Genomic DNA, 14,622 nt, shown 5'->3' with positions numbered 1-14,622 from the left:
TCAGTAGACGGAGCCTCTAGGAGCTGAATCGACGCCCACATAGCACCTAGAGGCTCATTATCATATGGATAAAAGAACATTTTTTTAGGTGAACGGCCGAAGACAGAAGTGAACAAAGAAGACTTATGTACTGCTGACACTAGCACATCGATAGTGTCAGTCAGTTACATATGGTAGAAACCCTTTAAGTTTTACACAATAACAGCTTTTTTAAAACAAAAAAATTTATGTTTTAGTGTCTCCATATTCTGAGCCATTTTTTTTGGGGGGCGATTGTGTTAGGTAGGGGCTAATTTTTTTGTGGGATGAGGTGACTGTTAGATTGGTACTATTTTGGTGGGCATACGCCTTTTTGATCGCTTACTGTTGTACTTTTTGTTATGTAAGGTGACAAAAAAATTGTTTATTTAGCACAGTTTTTATTTTTTATGGTGTTTATCTGAGGGGTTAGGTCATGTGATATGTTTATAGAGCCGGTCGATACGGACGCGGCAATACCAATTTATTTATTTTTTTACTTTATTTGGGGGAAATAACATAAGGTCTGAATTGAACTGCGGTTTCTCAGTGATAACCGATACGGCGGGGGGGGGGGGGGTCCCCCCACGCACTGACCCAAGGTGCCTGCTCAATCATTTGAGCAGGCACCTTGTTCCGATCACCGGGCGGCAGTGATCGGAACTACACAGGACGTACAGGTACGCCCTGTGTCCTTAAGTACCAGGACATCAGGCCTATGTCCCTAACAGGTTAAAAATCCTCTAGGTGAGGAGTTGTTGTTCCTCCATATCAGGGCTACACTTTGGTGACTGCCCAAATTTTTTGGCCAGGCAAGTGATACGGCTCTGAGACCATGGAGGAAGAAAAGAGACCTGATCCGGCAGAAGGTGAGATCCCGGCGCCGGTACTGGGTGGCTTTGGAGTGGGTAAGTGCCTAACATTTAACGTCATACTGAAATGTGGTTTTCTTCTCTCTAGACAAGACCTAAGAAAGTTTTGGCTAAGAGAAAAAATAAGGAATGTGCATTATGTAGATATTCCCTATCTTAGGCTACTTTCACACTAGCGTTCGGGTGTCCGCTCGTGAGCTCCGTTTGAATGGGCTCACGAGCGGACCCGAACGCAGCCGTCCAGCCCTGATGCAGTCTGAATGGAGCGGATCCGCTCAGACTGCATCAGTCTGGCGGCGTTCAGCCTCCGCTCCGCTCGCCTCCGCACGGACAGGCGGACAGCTGAACGCTGCTTGCAGCGTTCGGGTGTCCGCCTGGCCGTGCGGAGGCGTGCGGATCCGTGCGGAGGCGTGCGGATCCGTGCGGATCCGTCCAGACTTACAATGTAAGTCAATGGGGACGGATCCGTTTGAAGATGCCACAATGTGGCTCAATCTTCAAGCGGATCCGTCCCCCATTGACTTTACATTGAAAGTCTGGACGGATCCGTCCGAGGCTATTTTCACACTTAGCTTTTTTTTGCCATTTTAATGCAGACTGATCCGTTCTGAACGGAGCCTCCGTCTGCATTATTATGAGCGGATCTGTTCAGAACGGATCCGCCCGAACGCTAGTGTGAAAGTAGCCTTACTCATATGATAAGAAGCCGTGTCAGCAGTGTATAGAAAAGACAGTGGCGGGAGAATCACCCGGGTTTTTTAAGATGATAAAATCACTCATCAGATCGGAAGTGAAGGTTTCTCTAAAGTAATGTAAACGCCAAAAGAGATCAGTAGAAGACTGGGGGTCAGAGGTGAATTCTTCAGCTGACGATTCCTCTTCCTTGGAATATGAGATGGAGGGTAGACCGTTGTTTCTGGTTGAAGACCCTGTCAAATTATTAAAGGCTATTAGTTACACTCTGGACTTAGAAGATATTAAAGATAATAAATTGGTGGTTGATTCAGTAGTTGAGGGCCTTCAGGAGAAGAGACATAGATGTTTCCCGTTGCATAAAAGTGTGTTAGGCCTCATTGACAGAGAATGGAAGAAACCGGATAAGAAGGCCTTCATTACTAAAGGGTTTAAAAGAAAGTATGCCTTTAAGGGAGAAACTTCTTCTTCTTCTTGGGATAAAGCCCCAAAGATTGACGTCGCCATTCCCAAGATCTCGAAAAGGTCTTCTCTCCCCTCTGTGGATATGGGATTCTTGAGGGACCTGTTGGATAACAAAATTGATTCCTGTCTAAAAGGCACCTGGGAGGCTGTGGCCCCCACATTTAGACCAAATATTGCTGCCACTGTTACAGCCAGATCCATAAGCATCTGGTTAGAGAGGTTGGAGTATCAAATTAGAGATGTGTCTAAGCGAGCAGATTTTAGCCTCCTTACCTACTCTTCAGAATACCGCTGATTTCATTGCGGATGCCTGTGGATTCGGTCAAGCTGGTTGTACGGGTTTCCTCCTTGTCCAATTCTGCCTGCCGAGCTCTTTGGCTAAAGAATTGGAGAAGTGGGTATTTGGTCACTAAACAGAGATTGTGCAGCACTCCTTGTCAGGGTCAGTTTTTGTTTGGTCCAGAGTAGGGCTGAAACGATTACTCAATTAAATCGAGTAATTCGACACAAAAAAATCCTCAATGCAAATTTTTTGCATCGAAGATTCGTTTGTGTCATGTGACCATGAAGCGGGAGTGAAGCGCTTGCTATTACTCCCGCTCCGTTGTCTCCCGCTGGCCTGCAATACTCACTTTTCCAGCAGGCGGGCTCCGGACACTCCACAGTACGTACATGGTCCTGCGCTGCTCTGACCTCCTGACGTATGCACGCCGTGACCTGACGCACTGTGTGACGTCAGGAGCAGAGCAGTGCAGAACGATGGAGTGTCGGCAGCACCCCTGCTGGAAAGGTAAGTTGGTGAAACCGAGGGGGTGGGGCGCAACTAAGGCCAGGCACCTGGAGTGCACAGCGTCATAGAAACTAGTGACGCTGTGCAATCCAGGTGTCAGGAGGAGCGTGGGGGCAGAGCTGATGGCAGAGCTGGGGCCACTGTGTGGGGGCAGAGCTGGGGCCACTGTGTGGGGGCAGAGCTGGGGCCACTGTGTGGGGGCAGAGCTGGGGCCACTGTGTGGGGGCAGAGCTGGGGCCACTGTGTGGGGGCAGAGCTGGGGCCACTGTGTGGGGGCAGAGCTGGGGCCACTGTGTGGGGGCAGAGCTGGGGCCACTGTGTGGGGGCAGAGCTGGGGCCACTGTGTGGGGGCAGAGCTGGGGCCACTGTGTGGGGGCAGAGCTGGGGCCACTGTGTGGGGGCAGAGCTGGGGCCACTGTGTGGGGGCAGAGCTGGGGCCACTGTGTGGGGGCAGAGCTGATGGCACTGGGGGATAGTGGAGCTGATGCACTTGGGCTGATCGCACAGTGGGGAACAAAGGGTGTTGGGGACTGATGGCAGGGGGTCTGATGAGTTTTTATAAAGGAAAACAGTATTATTTTTTTCTTATTAGATTACTCGATTAACCGTAAAAAATAATCAATAGAATACTCGATTACTAAAATAATTGTTTACTGCAGCCCTAGTCCAGAGCTAGATTCCCTCCTAGAAAAGGCTGCGGATAAGAAGAGGTTTCCAGGGGTTTCTCCTGGTGCTTCCTCAACTCCCTTTTCTAGATCCAGATGTCCCTTTCGTTCATCAGCTAGATTTCAGAGTAGGGGGCAATTTAACATTAAAAAGCAGAACCCTAGATCTAAGGGGTGTGGGGGGAAAGGGCTTCCTGTTCGGAGGTTCCTCCTGCCAGTCTAAAAAGCCATCTCGGCAATGACGCCAGGAGTTCGTTCGGTGGGAGGAAGACTAAAGTCTTTTCTTCCCGCATGGGAAAAAGTGGCAGGAGATTGGGTCAGGAAGCTCATGTGTAGTCACAAAGACGCAGAGTTCTTCAATTATGGAGATGGAAGTTGTAAAACTGTTAGGGGAAACGGGTGTTAATATCAGTCCCGGTGGCAGAACAGGGGAAGGGCTTCTACTCTCCGCTGTTTCTAGTGAAAAAAACAGACAACTCCTTTCGCACAATTATAAATTTAAAACCTCTAAAATACCTTCTCCAAGAAATTCAAGATGGAGACAGTAAAATCAGCAGTTCATCTTCTGTATCACAGATGATTTATGGCGGTCCTAGATTTGAAGGACACACATTATCACATCTCTATTCGTCCTGTGCATCAACAGTTCCTCAGAGTGGCAGTGACTGTAGAAGGAAGTATTCGTCACCTTCAATTTCAGGCTCTTCCGTTTGGCCTCTCTATGGCCCCCAGAATATTTACAAAGATGGTATCAGAAGTAGCCTTGTTTATACGAAAGGAAAACATCCTATTCCTGCCCTATCTGGACGATTTTCTAATCCTAGCAAGCTCTCAGCAGAATTGTGTGATGGCAGTTTAGATGGTGAGATAAATTTTGGAAGATTTAGGATGGATTATAAATCTCAAAGTCCAGAATGGTGCCAGGGACTTGTCAAGTGTTTCTGGGTCTTCTCCTGGATTCGGTGGTGCAGAGAGTCTTTCTGACCGAGGAGAAGATATTGTGTGTCCATGCAAAGCTGCAAATTTTCAGGGGATTCCTTGAGGTTACCCTGATCCATTAGTGGTAACAACTGATGCCAGCCCTTGGGGATGGGGAGCTCATTTTTTGGATTAGATGATTCAGGGTCAGTGGTCTCCAATACAGAGAACATTCTCCTCAAACAGGAAATGGCTGCTAGTCATAATACTGGGTCTGAAGACAGAATTATCCTTTATTCATCTAAAACATGTCAAGATAATGTCTGGCAATCGGTCCGCGGTAGCTTACATAAACCATCAAGGGGGATGAGATTGATTTCCCTTATGAGGTAAGCAGATCGGTTGTTCCATTATATGGAAGGGAAGGCGAGTCATCTTTCTGCACTCCACATAAGGGGCCAGGAGAACTTCCAGGCGGATTTCCTGAGTCGTTATCGGGGGACCGGTCCCTGAACCCTTCCGTCTTCTCAGAGATGGTCAATCTCTGGGGTAATTCCTCAATTGATCTCTTTGCTACCAGACTGAACAGCAAGGTAGAGAGATTTTGTTCTCTTAACCCAAAAGAATTCCCAAATGGGGTGGATGTCCTTCTTCAGAAATTGAATTTCCCCCTAGGCTACACCTTTCGCCCGTTCCAGCTTATTCCTCTAGTCCTCAAAAAGATCAGGGACGAGGGTGCGAGAATAATTATGATAGCTCCCTTCTGGCCAAAGAGGGCACGGTTTTCTCTCATGAGGTTGATGTCAGTCTCAGATCCTTGGATCCTTCCGGAGAACCCGGACCTTCTGATGCAGGGCCCAGTATGTCATCCAAATGTCAGGGGTCTGCACCTTTCGGCCTGGAATTTGAGAGGTCATTACTAATTAGACGGGGGTTTTCTGAAGCTCTAGTGTCTACATCACCAGGAAGTAGGAAAGCTGTGACAATTTCTATCCATACGAAGGTTTGAAGAAGTTCCTAGTCTTTTTTCAGGAATTGAGGCAGGCGCTTTGCCCTGTGAGATTTCAGTCCGACAGATTCTGGAGCTTCTCCAAAAGGGGTTGTCTATGGGGTTAGCTAAAAGCACCTTTAAAGTACAGGTTTCTGCCCTGAGGGGGGAAATTTTTTGCTATTGACCCTTGGGTAATAATTCTTCAAAGCAGTAGACAGAATCATTCCAATGAAGGTACCCAGGTTTCCCCTCTGGGTGTTAAATGCCTTAACTAGGGAGCCCTTTGAGCCTTTGTTGTCCTGTTCAGTAAAGTTTCTTCAAACTAGTCCTGTTGGTAGCACTAACCTCTGCAAGAAGGGTTAGGGAAATTCAAGCCGTCTCTATTAACCCTCCTTTTATGTCTATTCTTGAGGATAGGGTTGTTCTTAAACCAAACCCAAATTTCTTACTAAATGTTCCGTCCAAGTGTAACAGGCTCCAGAAGAATAGTTCTTCTGTCATTTTTTACTAATCCCAAGACCCAGGAGGAAAGGGTTTTCCACTACCTAGATGTGAGAAAGTATTTTGCGTTATCTAGAGGTTATGAAAGGAAGGGGGTTATCTGTAATCTCTCTGTGGTGCTGTCGTGGGGGAAGGGAAAAATGATGATTAAACTCGCTGGTAATTGGAGTTTCCAGACCCCATGACAGCACCCTTCCTTATTCCCTCTCACGGTTTCTGAGTAAATTGCACAGGGTGTAGCAAAAAAAAAAAGTTATTGCATAAACTAACCCAGTTTGGAGTCTCTCTCATGCTCTGTAAACCACTCAGGTGGGACAGAGGCGTCACCCTTTTATTCTGCAGGTTTTCTGTCCCTGGGGGCAGATCCTCTCTGCTGTCGTGGGTTCTGGAAAATTCTATTACCGGTGAGTGTAATCATCATATTCCATCACATTATACACTTCTTATTTCCATGGTTACGACCACTCTGCAATCCAGCCGTGGTGGTCATGCTTGCACACTATGCAAACCACTGGCCTCTCTAGTGGCCAGAACAATAGGAGCACACGTAGGCCGGGGCTTTTTCCTATAGTGTGCAAATGCAGCCACCGATGCTGGATTGCAGGGTGGTCATAACCATGGAAACAAAAAGTGTATAATGTCATGGAAAAATTTGTCTATGGATACTAATACATCAGTAAGTGCCTTGTATTCACTTTCGCTACATGATAAAGGCCATTTGCTGAAGTGAGACAACCCCTTTAACCATCCGCACTCCTGCCTTGAGTCTGAGTTTTATGTCTCGTTTTTCTGCACTTTCGCATTTTTGCGATGCTTTTTATTTTGGGCTGAAAAACACTGTCTCCAGGTGTTGGCTGAACGTCTGAGAATTATGAAACGCAGTAGGTTACTGCTTGTTCTCTTGTGTTTCAGATACTATCATTGGTTCGATGGAATGGCCCTGATGCACAACTTCAAGATTGAGAATGGTTCTGTCACCTACATGAGCAAGTTCCTTCAAAGTGAATCCTACACCATGAATAAGAGAGCAAATCGAATTGTCGTCTCAGAGTTTGGTACCTTGGCAATGCCAGACCCCTGCCAATCTATGTATGATCGATTCATGTCTAAATTCAAAATGAGTACGTTCAGTATTTTTTTTCTATTGCAGAAAACATAACTGTTTTGTCAAGACCAGAATGTGCATGAAAACAGCATAGACTCTGTGATTTGCTGTAACACTGAGACGTTATGGTGTTTCCTTGTTGGAAGAAATTTTGTGAGATAGAAACATAGAATGTTTCGGCAGATAAGAACCATTTGGCCCATCTAGTCTGCCCAATATACTGAATACTAGGTGGGATACTGCTGTTCCTCTGCCTGATTTCATATTGCTACTTTGGACATAGTCTTATTGGGATATGTACAGTATATTGACAGAATAAACATCTCATCTTTTTAAGCAGAATCTGAGAGAAAATCATATCTGCTTCTGATCCCTATAAAATGAGGACAAACACACAGAAGGAGACAAGATCCCTTGTCTCCTTTGAATTTGATAAAAAAAATTCTGAAAGACATCAACACCAAGAACAATATTTCCATACGGCTGGGGGGTAGTTGTTGGAGTTTTTCAAAAGGGACTTTTTTTAAAGATTCTCCCATGATGAAGCAAGCTGTTTCCTTTATTGCCCGTAAGCCGCACATTTTATGACATGGTAGCTTTATATTAGAATTTACCTATAGTGCTCATGCACATGACAGTGTGCTGCGGACTGCAAATTGCATTCTGCAATGCACAGCACCGACCGTGGGGCTGCCGCATGCGGATCGCAGACCCATTCACTTAAATGAAGTCTGCGATCCGCATCAGACGGTACACGCCGCAAAAAGTAGTACATGCACTACTTTTTTGCGGTGCGGAGGCACGGACAGAAAACCCACGGAAGCACTCCATAGTGCTTCCATGGGCTTCTGATCCGTGCCTCCGTTCCGCACCGCATCTCCCAGATTGCGGACCCATTCAAGTGAATGTGTCCGCTTCCGTCATACGGGGTGCACGCGGCCGGTGCCTGTGTATTGCGGACCCGCTGTATCAATATGGCCACGTCCATGTACATGAGCCCTCAGTCTGAGCACTGAAATCTAAATCCCATTCTTCCTGTTTTGTTCTTCAGCTTCAACCGACAACTGCAGTGTGAACTATGTCCTGTATAAAGGTGACTATTATGTCAGCACTGAAACCAATTTTATGCGCAGAGTGGCACCTGAGACCCTGGATACCCTGGAAAAGGTAATCCTCAATGCAAGTGTACGATGACTTGTAAGCTTAAACAGGTTTTAGCAGGATTTTAATATTGATGCTCTATGCTCAGGATAGGTCATCAGTATGTGGGTGGGGGTCTGACACCCAGGACCCTCGCCAATATGCCGTTTAAAATGCACTGGTGCTCCTGTAAGCACTGCGGCCTTCTCACATCTCACCAAGCACAGCGCCATACATTGTATAGTGGCTGTGCTTGGTATCAAGCTCCGTGCCATTGAAGTGAATGGGCCTGAGCTGCGATACCAAGCACTTCTCAAACAGCTGATCGGTGAGGGTCCCGGGTGTCAGACCCCCACCCACATACTGTGTGTGTGTGTGTATGTATACTATGTCTCTAATAACACTAGGTGCCTTGTTTAACCTGCTTGATTGTGATTTGAGGCCCTTTATTGGAGTGAAGGGCGACACTTGAGGTTCCAATAATATGTTGGGTTATACCTCTGCATAATATTTTGTCTAAAGTCCATCCAAATGTTTACCTTGTAATTTTCACCGTGTACAGGTTGATTGGACAAAGTTTATTGCTGTGAATAGTGGCACAGCTCACCCTCATTATGACCCTGATGGGACTGTGTACAATATGGGAAATTCATTTGGAAAAGAGGGTAAGCAATCCAGATTTTTTTTTCATGGTGGATTCTGAGATACAGGAATAAATAGGTTGACCTGATTGCTAAATAAATAATTAGATTTTACTGGAAAAAAAAAAGATTTTACTGAATAATTACATTGTACAGTAGTGACAAAAGGCCCGTGTGTGTGTGTATAATATATTAGTTGCATAAGGTAGCAAACATACAAAGTAAAGAAATAGTTGAGCGCTTGTGTGCTGTTCACTAATACATCTGGTACGTGGCCTTGAAACCAAACTGAAGTTTAGAAGTGGTAGAAACAAAGGAAGATTAGCTTTTCCATACAGTCTTTCACATTACACAGTCTCGGAGGCTCAACAGCATGTGATGAATGTGATGGAAAACATTATGCTGATTTAGTTCTTTCATGTATTGTGCTGGCCTTCCACTATTAAGACATAGAAGCTTTACTAAGGGTAGATAGACTATTTGGAGTCTGACCACTGGAGCCCTTTTGTATTTTTTGCAGTTACAGCACCATACTCATCCAGGCCCAGCGTCTGATATTGTAACAAAGCCCTACTCTCTTCCATAGAGCTAAGCTACAAGCCCCATGAAAGCTCCTTTCTAGGTTAAACTATGAAGGGACTGCTTTGGTACGCTATGTGCCATGCTTGTAATCAGTGTGGGTCCCATGGTCAGAGCCCAGCCAATTATAGGAGGAAATGTTCCTGGCTTAAAAGGGTTGTCCACAGTGTGTGTGTGTGTGTGTGTGTGTGTGTGTGTGTATAATATACAGTACAGAGCAAAAGTTTGGACACACCTTCTCATTCAAAGAGTTTTCTTTATTTTCATGACTATGAAAATTGTAGATTCACACTGAAGGCATCAAAACTATGAATTAACACATGTGGAATTATATACATAACAAAAAAGTGTGAAACAACTGAAAATATGTCATATTCTAGGTTCTTCAAAGTAGCCACCTTTTGCTTTGATTACTGCTTTGCACACTCTTGGTATTCTCTTGATGAGCTTCAAGAGGTAGTCACCTGAAATGGTTTTCACTTCACAGGTGTGCCCTGTCAGGTTTAATAAGTGGGATTTCTTGCCTTATAAATGGGGTTGGGACCATCAGTTGCGTTGTGGAGAAGTCAGGTGGATACACAGCTGATAGTCCTACTGAAAAGACTGTTAGAATTTGTATTATGGCAAGAAAAAAGCAGCTAAGTAAAGAAAAACGAGTGGCCATCATTACTTTAAGAAATGAAGGTCAGTCAGTCCGAGAAATTGGGAAAACTTTGAAAGTGTCCCAAGTGCAGTCACAAAAACCATCAAGCGCTACAAAGAAACAGTCTCACATGCGGACCGCCCCAGGAAAGGAAGACCAAAAGTCACCTCTGCTGCGGAGGATAAGTTTATCCGAGTCACCAGCCTCAGAAATCGCAGGTTAACAGCAGCTCAGATTAGAGACCAAGTCAATGCCACACAGAGTTCTAGCAGCAGACACATCTCTAGAACAACTGTTAAGAGGAAACTGTGTGAATCAGGCCTTCATGGTAGAATATCAGGCAACAAGCAGAAGAGACTTGTTTGGGCTAAAGAACACAAGGAATGGACATTAGACCATTGGAAGTCTGAGTCCAAATGTGAGATCTTTGGTTTCAACCACCGTGTCTTTGTGCAACGCAGAAAAGGTGAACGGATGGCCTCTACATGCCTGGTTCCCACTGTGAAACATGGAGGAAGAGGTGTGATGGTGTGGGGGTGCTTTGCTGGTGACACTGTTGGGGATTTATTCAAAATTGAAGGCATACTGAACCAGCATGGCTACCACAGCATCTTGCAGCGGCATGCTATTTCATTCGGTTTGCGTTTAGTTGGACCATCATTTATTTTTCAACAGAACAATGACCCCAAACACACCTCCAGGCTGTGTAAGGGCTATTTGACCATGAAGGAGAGTGATGGGGTGCTGCGCCAGATGACCTGGCCTCCACAGTCACCGGACCTGAACCCAATTGAGATGGTTTGGGGTGAGCTGGACCGCAGAGTGAAGGCAAAAGGGCCAACAAGTGCTAAGCATCTCTGGGAACTCCTTCCAGACTGTTGGAAGACCATTTTAGGTGACTACCTCTTGAAGCTCATCAAGAGAATGCCAAGAGCATGCAAAGCAGTAATCAAAGCAAAAGGTGGCTACTTTGAAGAACCTAGAATATGACATATTTTCAGTTGTTTCACACTTTTTTGTTATGTATATAATTCCACATGTGTTAATTCATAGTTTTGATGCCGTCAGTGTGAATCTACAATTTTCATAGTCATGAAAATAAAGAAAACTCTTTGAATGAGAAGGTGTGTCCAAACTTTTGGTCTGTACTGTGTGTATGTATGTGTAATTATATATATATATAATATATATATATATAATCTATACACTGCCCATCCCCCAAAAAAATGTAACCACCAAATGTATTTAGTTGGACCGCCTTTACCTTTTGATAATGGCACGCATTCACTGTGGCATTGCAGAAGCTTATCGAAACAATGTCACTAGATTTTTTTTCCATTCAGTGTTGCATTTATTTTTCACCAAGATCTTGCATTGATGATGGTAGAGTCTGCGCAAAGCCTTCTCCAGCACATCCCAAAGATTCTCAATGGGGTTAAGGTTTGGACTCTGTGGTGGCCAATCTATGTGTGAAAATGATATCTCTTGCTCCCTGAACCACTCTTTCACAATTTGAGCCCGATGAATCCTGGCATTGTCATCTTGGAATATGCCGTGCCATCAGGGAAGAACAAATCCATTGATGGAATAACCTGGTCTTTCAATATGTTCAGGTAGTCAGCTGACCTCATTCTTGGAGCACATACTGTTGCTAAACCTAGACCTGACCAACTGCAGCAACTCCAGATCATAGCACTGCCCCCGCAGGCTTGTACAGTAGGCACTAGGCATGATGGGTGCATCACTTCATCTGCCTCTCTTCTTACCCTGATGCGCCCATCACTACGGAACAGGGTAACTCTTGACTCATCAGACCACATGACCTTCTTCCATTGCTCCAGAGTCCAATCTGTATGCTCCCTAGCAAATTAAAGCCTTTATTTTATTTTTCGTTTGCCTCACTGGTTAGTGGTTTTCTTACGGCTACACAGCTGTTCAGTCCCAATCCCTTGTGTTGCCTTTGCATTGTGTGTGTGGAAATGCTCTTACTTTCACTATTAAACATGGCACTGAGTTCTACTGTTTTTCTTCGATTTGATGTCACCAAACATTTAAGTGATCGCCGATCACGATCATTCAGGATTTTTTTTTCCCGCCACATTTCTTCCTCGTATACGATGGGTCCCCACTATCCTTCCAGTTTTTAATAATGCGTTGGACAGTTCTTAACCCAATTTTAGTAGTTTCTGCAATCTCGTTAAATGTTTTCTCTGCTTGATGCAAAGCAGATGATTTGACCCTTCTCAAACAGACTAACATCTTTTCCATGACCACAAGATGTGTAGTTCGACATGGTTGTTTAAGAAATGAGAAGCAACTCATTGCACCAGTTGGGGTTAAATGACTTGTTGCCAGCTGAAAGATTATCGCCCATGCAGTAATTATCCAATAGGCGGCTCATAACTATTTGCTTAGTTAAATATAGGTGGCAGGTTTTGGCAGCACCTGGCTGTCCTTTAAATAGGCAGCTGGGCTCAGAAGCAATATCTCTGTGTTGGGATCTGGGAGCCTTGTGTCTGGATGAAGGCTTGCTACCTGTTTGGCATGAAAACGGGTTGGTGCTGCTATCAGCAAGGACTCTTTGAGGCAGAATTGCCGTATGGTGTGAATAACCAGCAACCCCGCAAGGTAACTTTTTGTTTGAATATGATGCTTGTTTTGTCACTTGCCTAAAGTGTGAATAAAACGCTGAACTGTTTGATCCAAAGAACTTGTGGTTGCCTCTATACTGCGTCCGCTAATCCTGTCTACCAGAGCGAGTCCCCACTAATATATAATATAATATATATATATATATATATATATATCAGCCCAGCAGCACATGCTGGGAGGAAAATACCAAACCTCTTACTGTTTTTTTTAACATATATGATATAAAAATATAAAAAGTCTACACACCCCTGAAATGTCAGGTTTCTGTGCTGTAAAAAAAATTAGACAAAGATAAATCATTTCGGAACTTTTTCCACCTTCTTAATGTGACCTATAAACTGTACCACTCAATTAAAAAACAAACTGAAATCTTTTAGGTGGAGAGAAGAAAACAATTTTTTTTTTCAAATAATGTAACTGGAGATGTAGCCGTGTTCAGAATTAAGCAATCGCATTCAAAATCATGTTAAATAGGAGTCTGCATACACCTGCCATTATTTGAAGTGCCTGTGATTAACCACAAATAAAGTTCATCTGCTCTAGTTGGTCTTTCCTGAAATTTATAGTCTCATCCCACAGCAAAAGCCATGGTCCACAGAGAGCTTCCAAAGCATCAGAGGGATCTCGTTGTTAAAAGGTATCAGTCAGGAGAAGGGTACAAAAGAATTTCCAAGGCATTAGATATACCATGGAACACAGTAAAGACAGCCATCATCAAGTGGAGAAAATATGGCACAACAGTGACATTACCAAGAACTGGACGTCCCTCCATAATTGATGAAAAGACTAGAAGAAAACTGGTCTGAGAGGCTACCAAGAGGCCTACAGCAACATTAAAGGAGCTGCAGGAATATCTGGCAAGTACTGGCTGTGTGGTACATGTGACAACAATCTCCTGTATTCTTCATACGTCTGGGCTATGGGGTAGAGTAGCAAGACGAAAGCCTTTTTTACGAAGAAAAACATCCAAGCCAGGCTACAGTTTGCAAAAACACATCTGAAGTCTCCCAAAAAACATGTGGGAAAAGGTGTTATGGTCTGATGAAACCAAGGTTGAACTTTTTGGCCATAATTCCAAAAGATATGTTTGGCCCAAAAACAACACTGCACATCACCAAAAGAACACCATACCCACAGTGAAGCATGGTGGTGGCAGCATCATGCTTTGGGGCTGTTTTTTCTTTAGCTGGAACTGGGGCCTTAGTTAAGCTAGAGCAGGGGTGCACAACCTATTTTGGTCTGAGGGCCGCATTGTCGCATTGTTCTGTCTCCTGGGGCCACAAAAAAAAAATTGAGCTGCTTAAACTGTAAAAGTTTACTGCATGAAAACTATAACTTGTTTTGCATCATTAATATTTAGTATACATTGATGCATTCAAATAGCAATACCACACAGGAGCAGATGGAGCAGTTGATTATGAACGGTTCCTTCCCAATAACTGCCTGCTCATCAGTTGAGGTGAAAAGCTTCATTTACATTGCTACTACCATCTCTCATCCTCATACAGATTCATTGTTTCTGGACAGCAGAGCTTTGTTCGCAGATTTAATGTGCTGCATGACAGATCAATTCACCCAATCGGCAGCACACTTACATAGGCTGATTATCAGGAACAAGCATTCATAGTAACATTCGTACCTGATAACCTACAATCAGGCTGTGTAAACCCGCCATTGGATTGTCAATTAATTCATACTACAATTTTCATGCACCACTGCATGTTTTGAATGGCACAGAGGCCTACTAAAAAGCCTTGAAAAATATGAGAAAATTCCTTATAACAGGATTGGGAATACAAATATATGCTGTGTAAGGGCCCTTTCACACTTGCGTTGTCCGGATCCGGCATAGAGTTACGTGGTCGGGGCTCTATGCCGGAAGAATCCTGATCAGGATTATCCTAATGCATTCTGAATGGAGAGAAATCCGTTCAGGATGCATCAGGATG

The 14,622-nt window shown here is 44.4% G+C and overlaps 1 protein-coding gene across 2 annotated transcripts in view; it reads left to right on the top strand.

Moving 5' to 3' along the window:
- BCO2 (beta-carotene oxygenase 2) overlaps positions 1-14,622 on the top strand; it is a 66,314-nt gene that overhangs the window by 13,207 nt on the left and 38,485 nt on the right. For both annotated transcript variants that reach the window (XM_044282294.1, XM_044282295.1), the window contains exons 3-5: positions 6,826-7,034; positions 8,070-8,185; positions 8,721-8,823. In XM_044282294.1, the coding sequence (XP_044138229.1) occupies positions 6,826-7,034; positions 8,070-8,185; positions 8,721-8,823 (428 nt within the window). The remainder of the gene's footprint in view (positions 1-6,825; positions 7,035-8,069; positions 8,186-8,720; positions 8,824-14,622) is intronic.

Source organism: Bufo gargarizans, chromosome 2 (assembly GCF_014858855.1).
Source record: "Bufo gargarizans isolate SCDJY-AF-19 chromosome 2, ASM1485885v1, whole genome shotgun sequence".
NCBI classification, from domain to species: Eukaryota; Metazoa; Chordata; class Amphibia; order Anura; family Bufonidae; genus Bufo; species Bufo gargarizans.
Note: the sequence above shows the minus strand (reverse complement) of the source record. Positions and strands in the feature narration are given on the sequence as shown.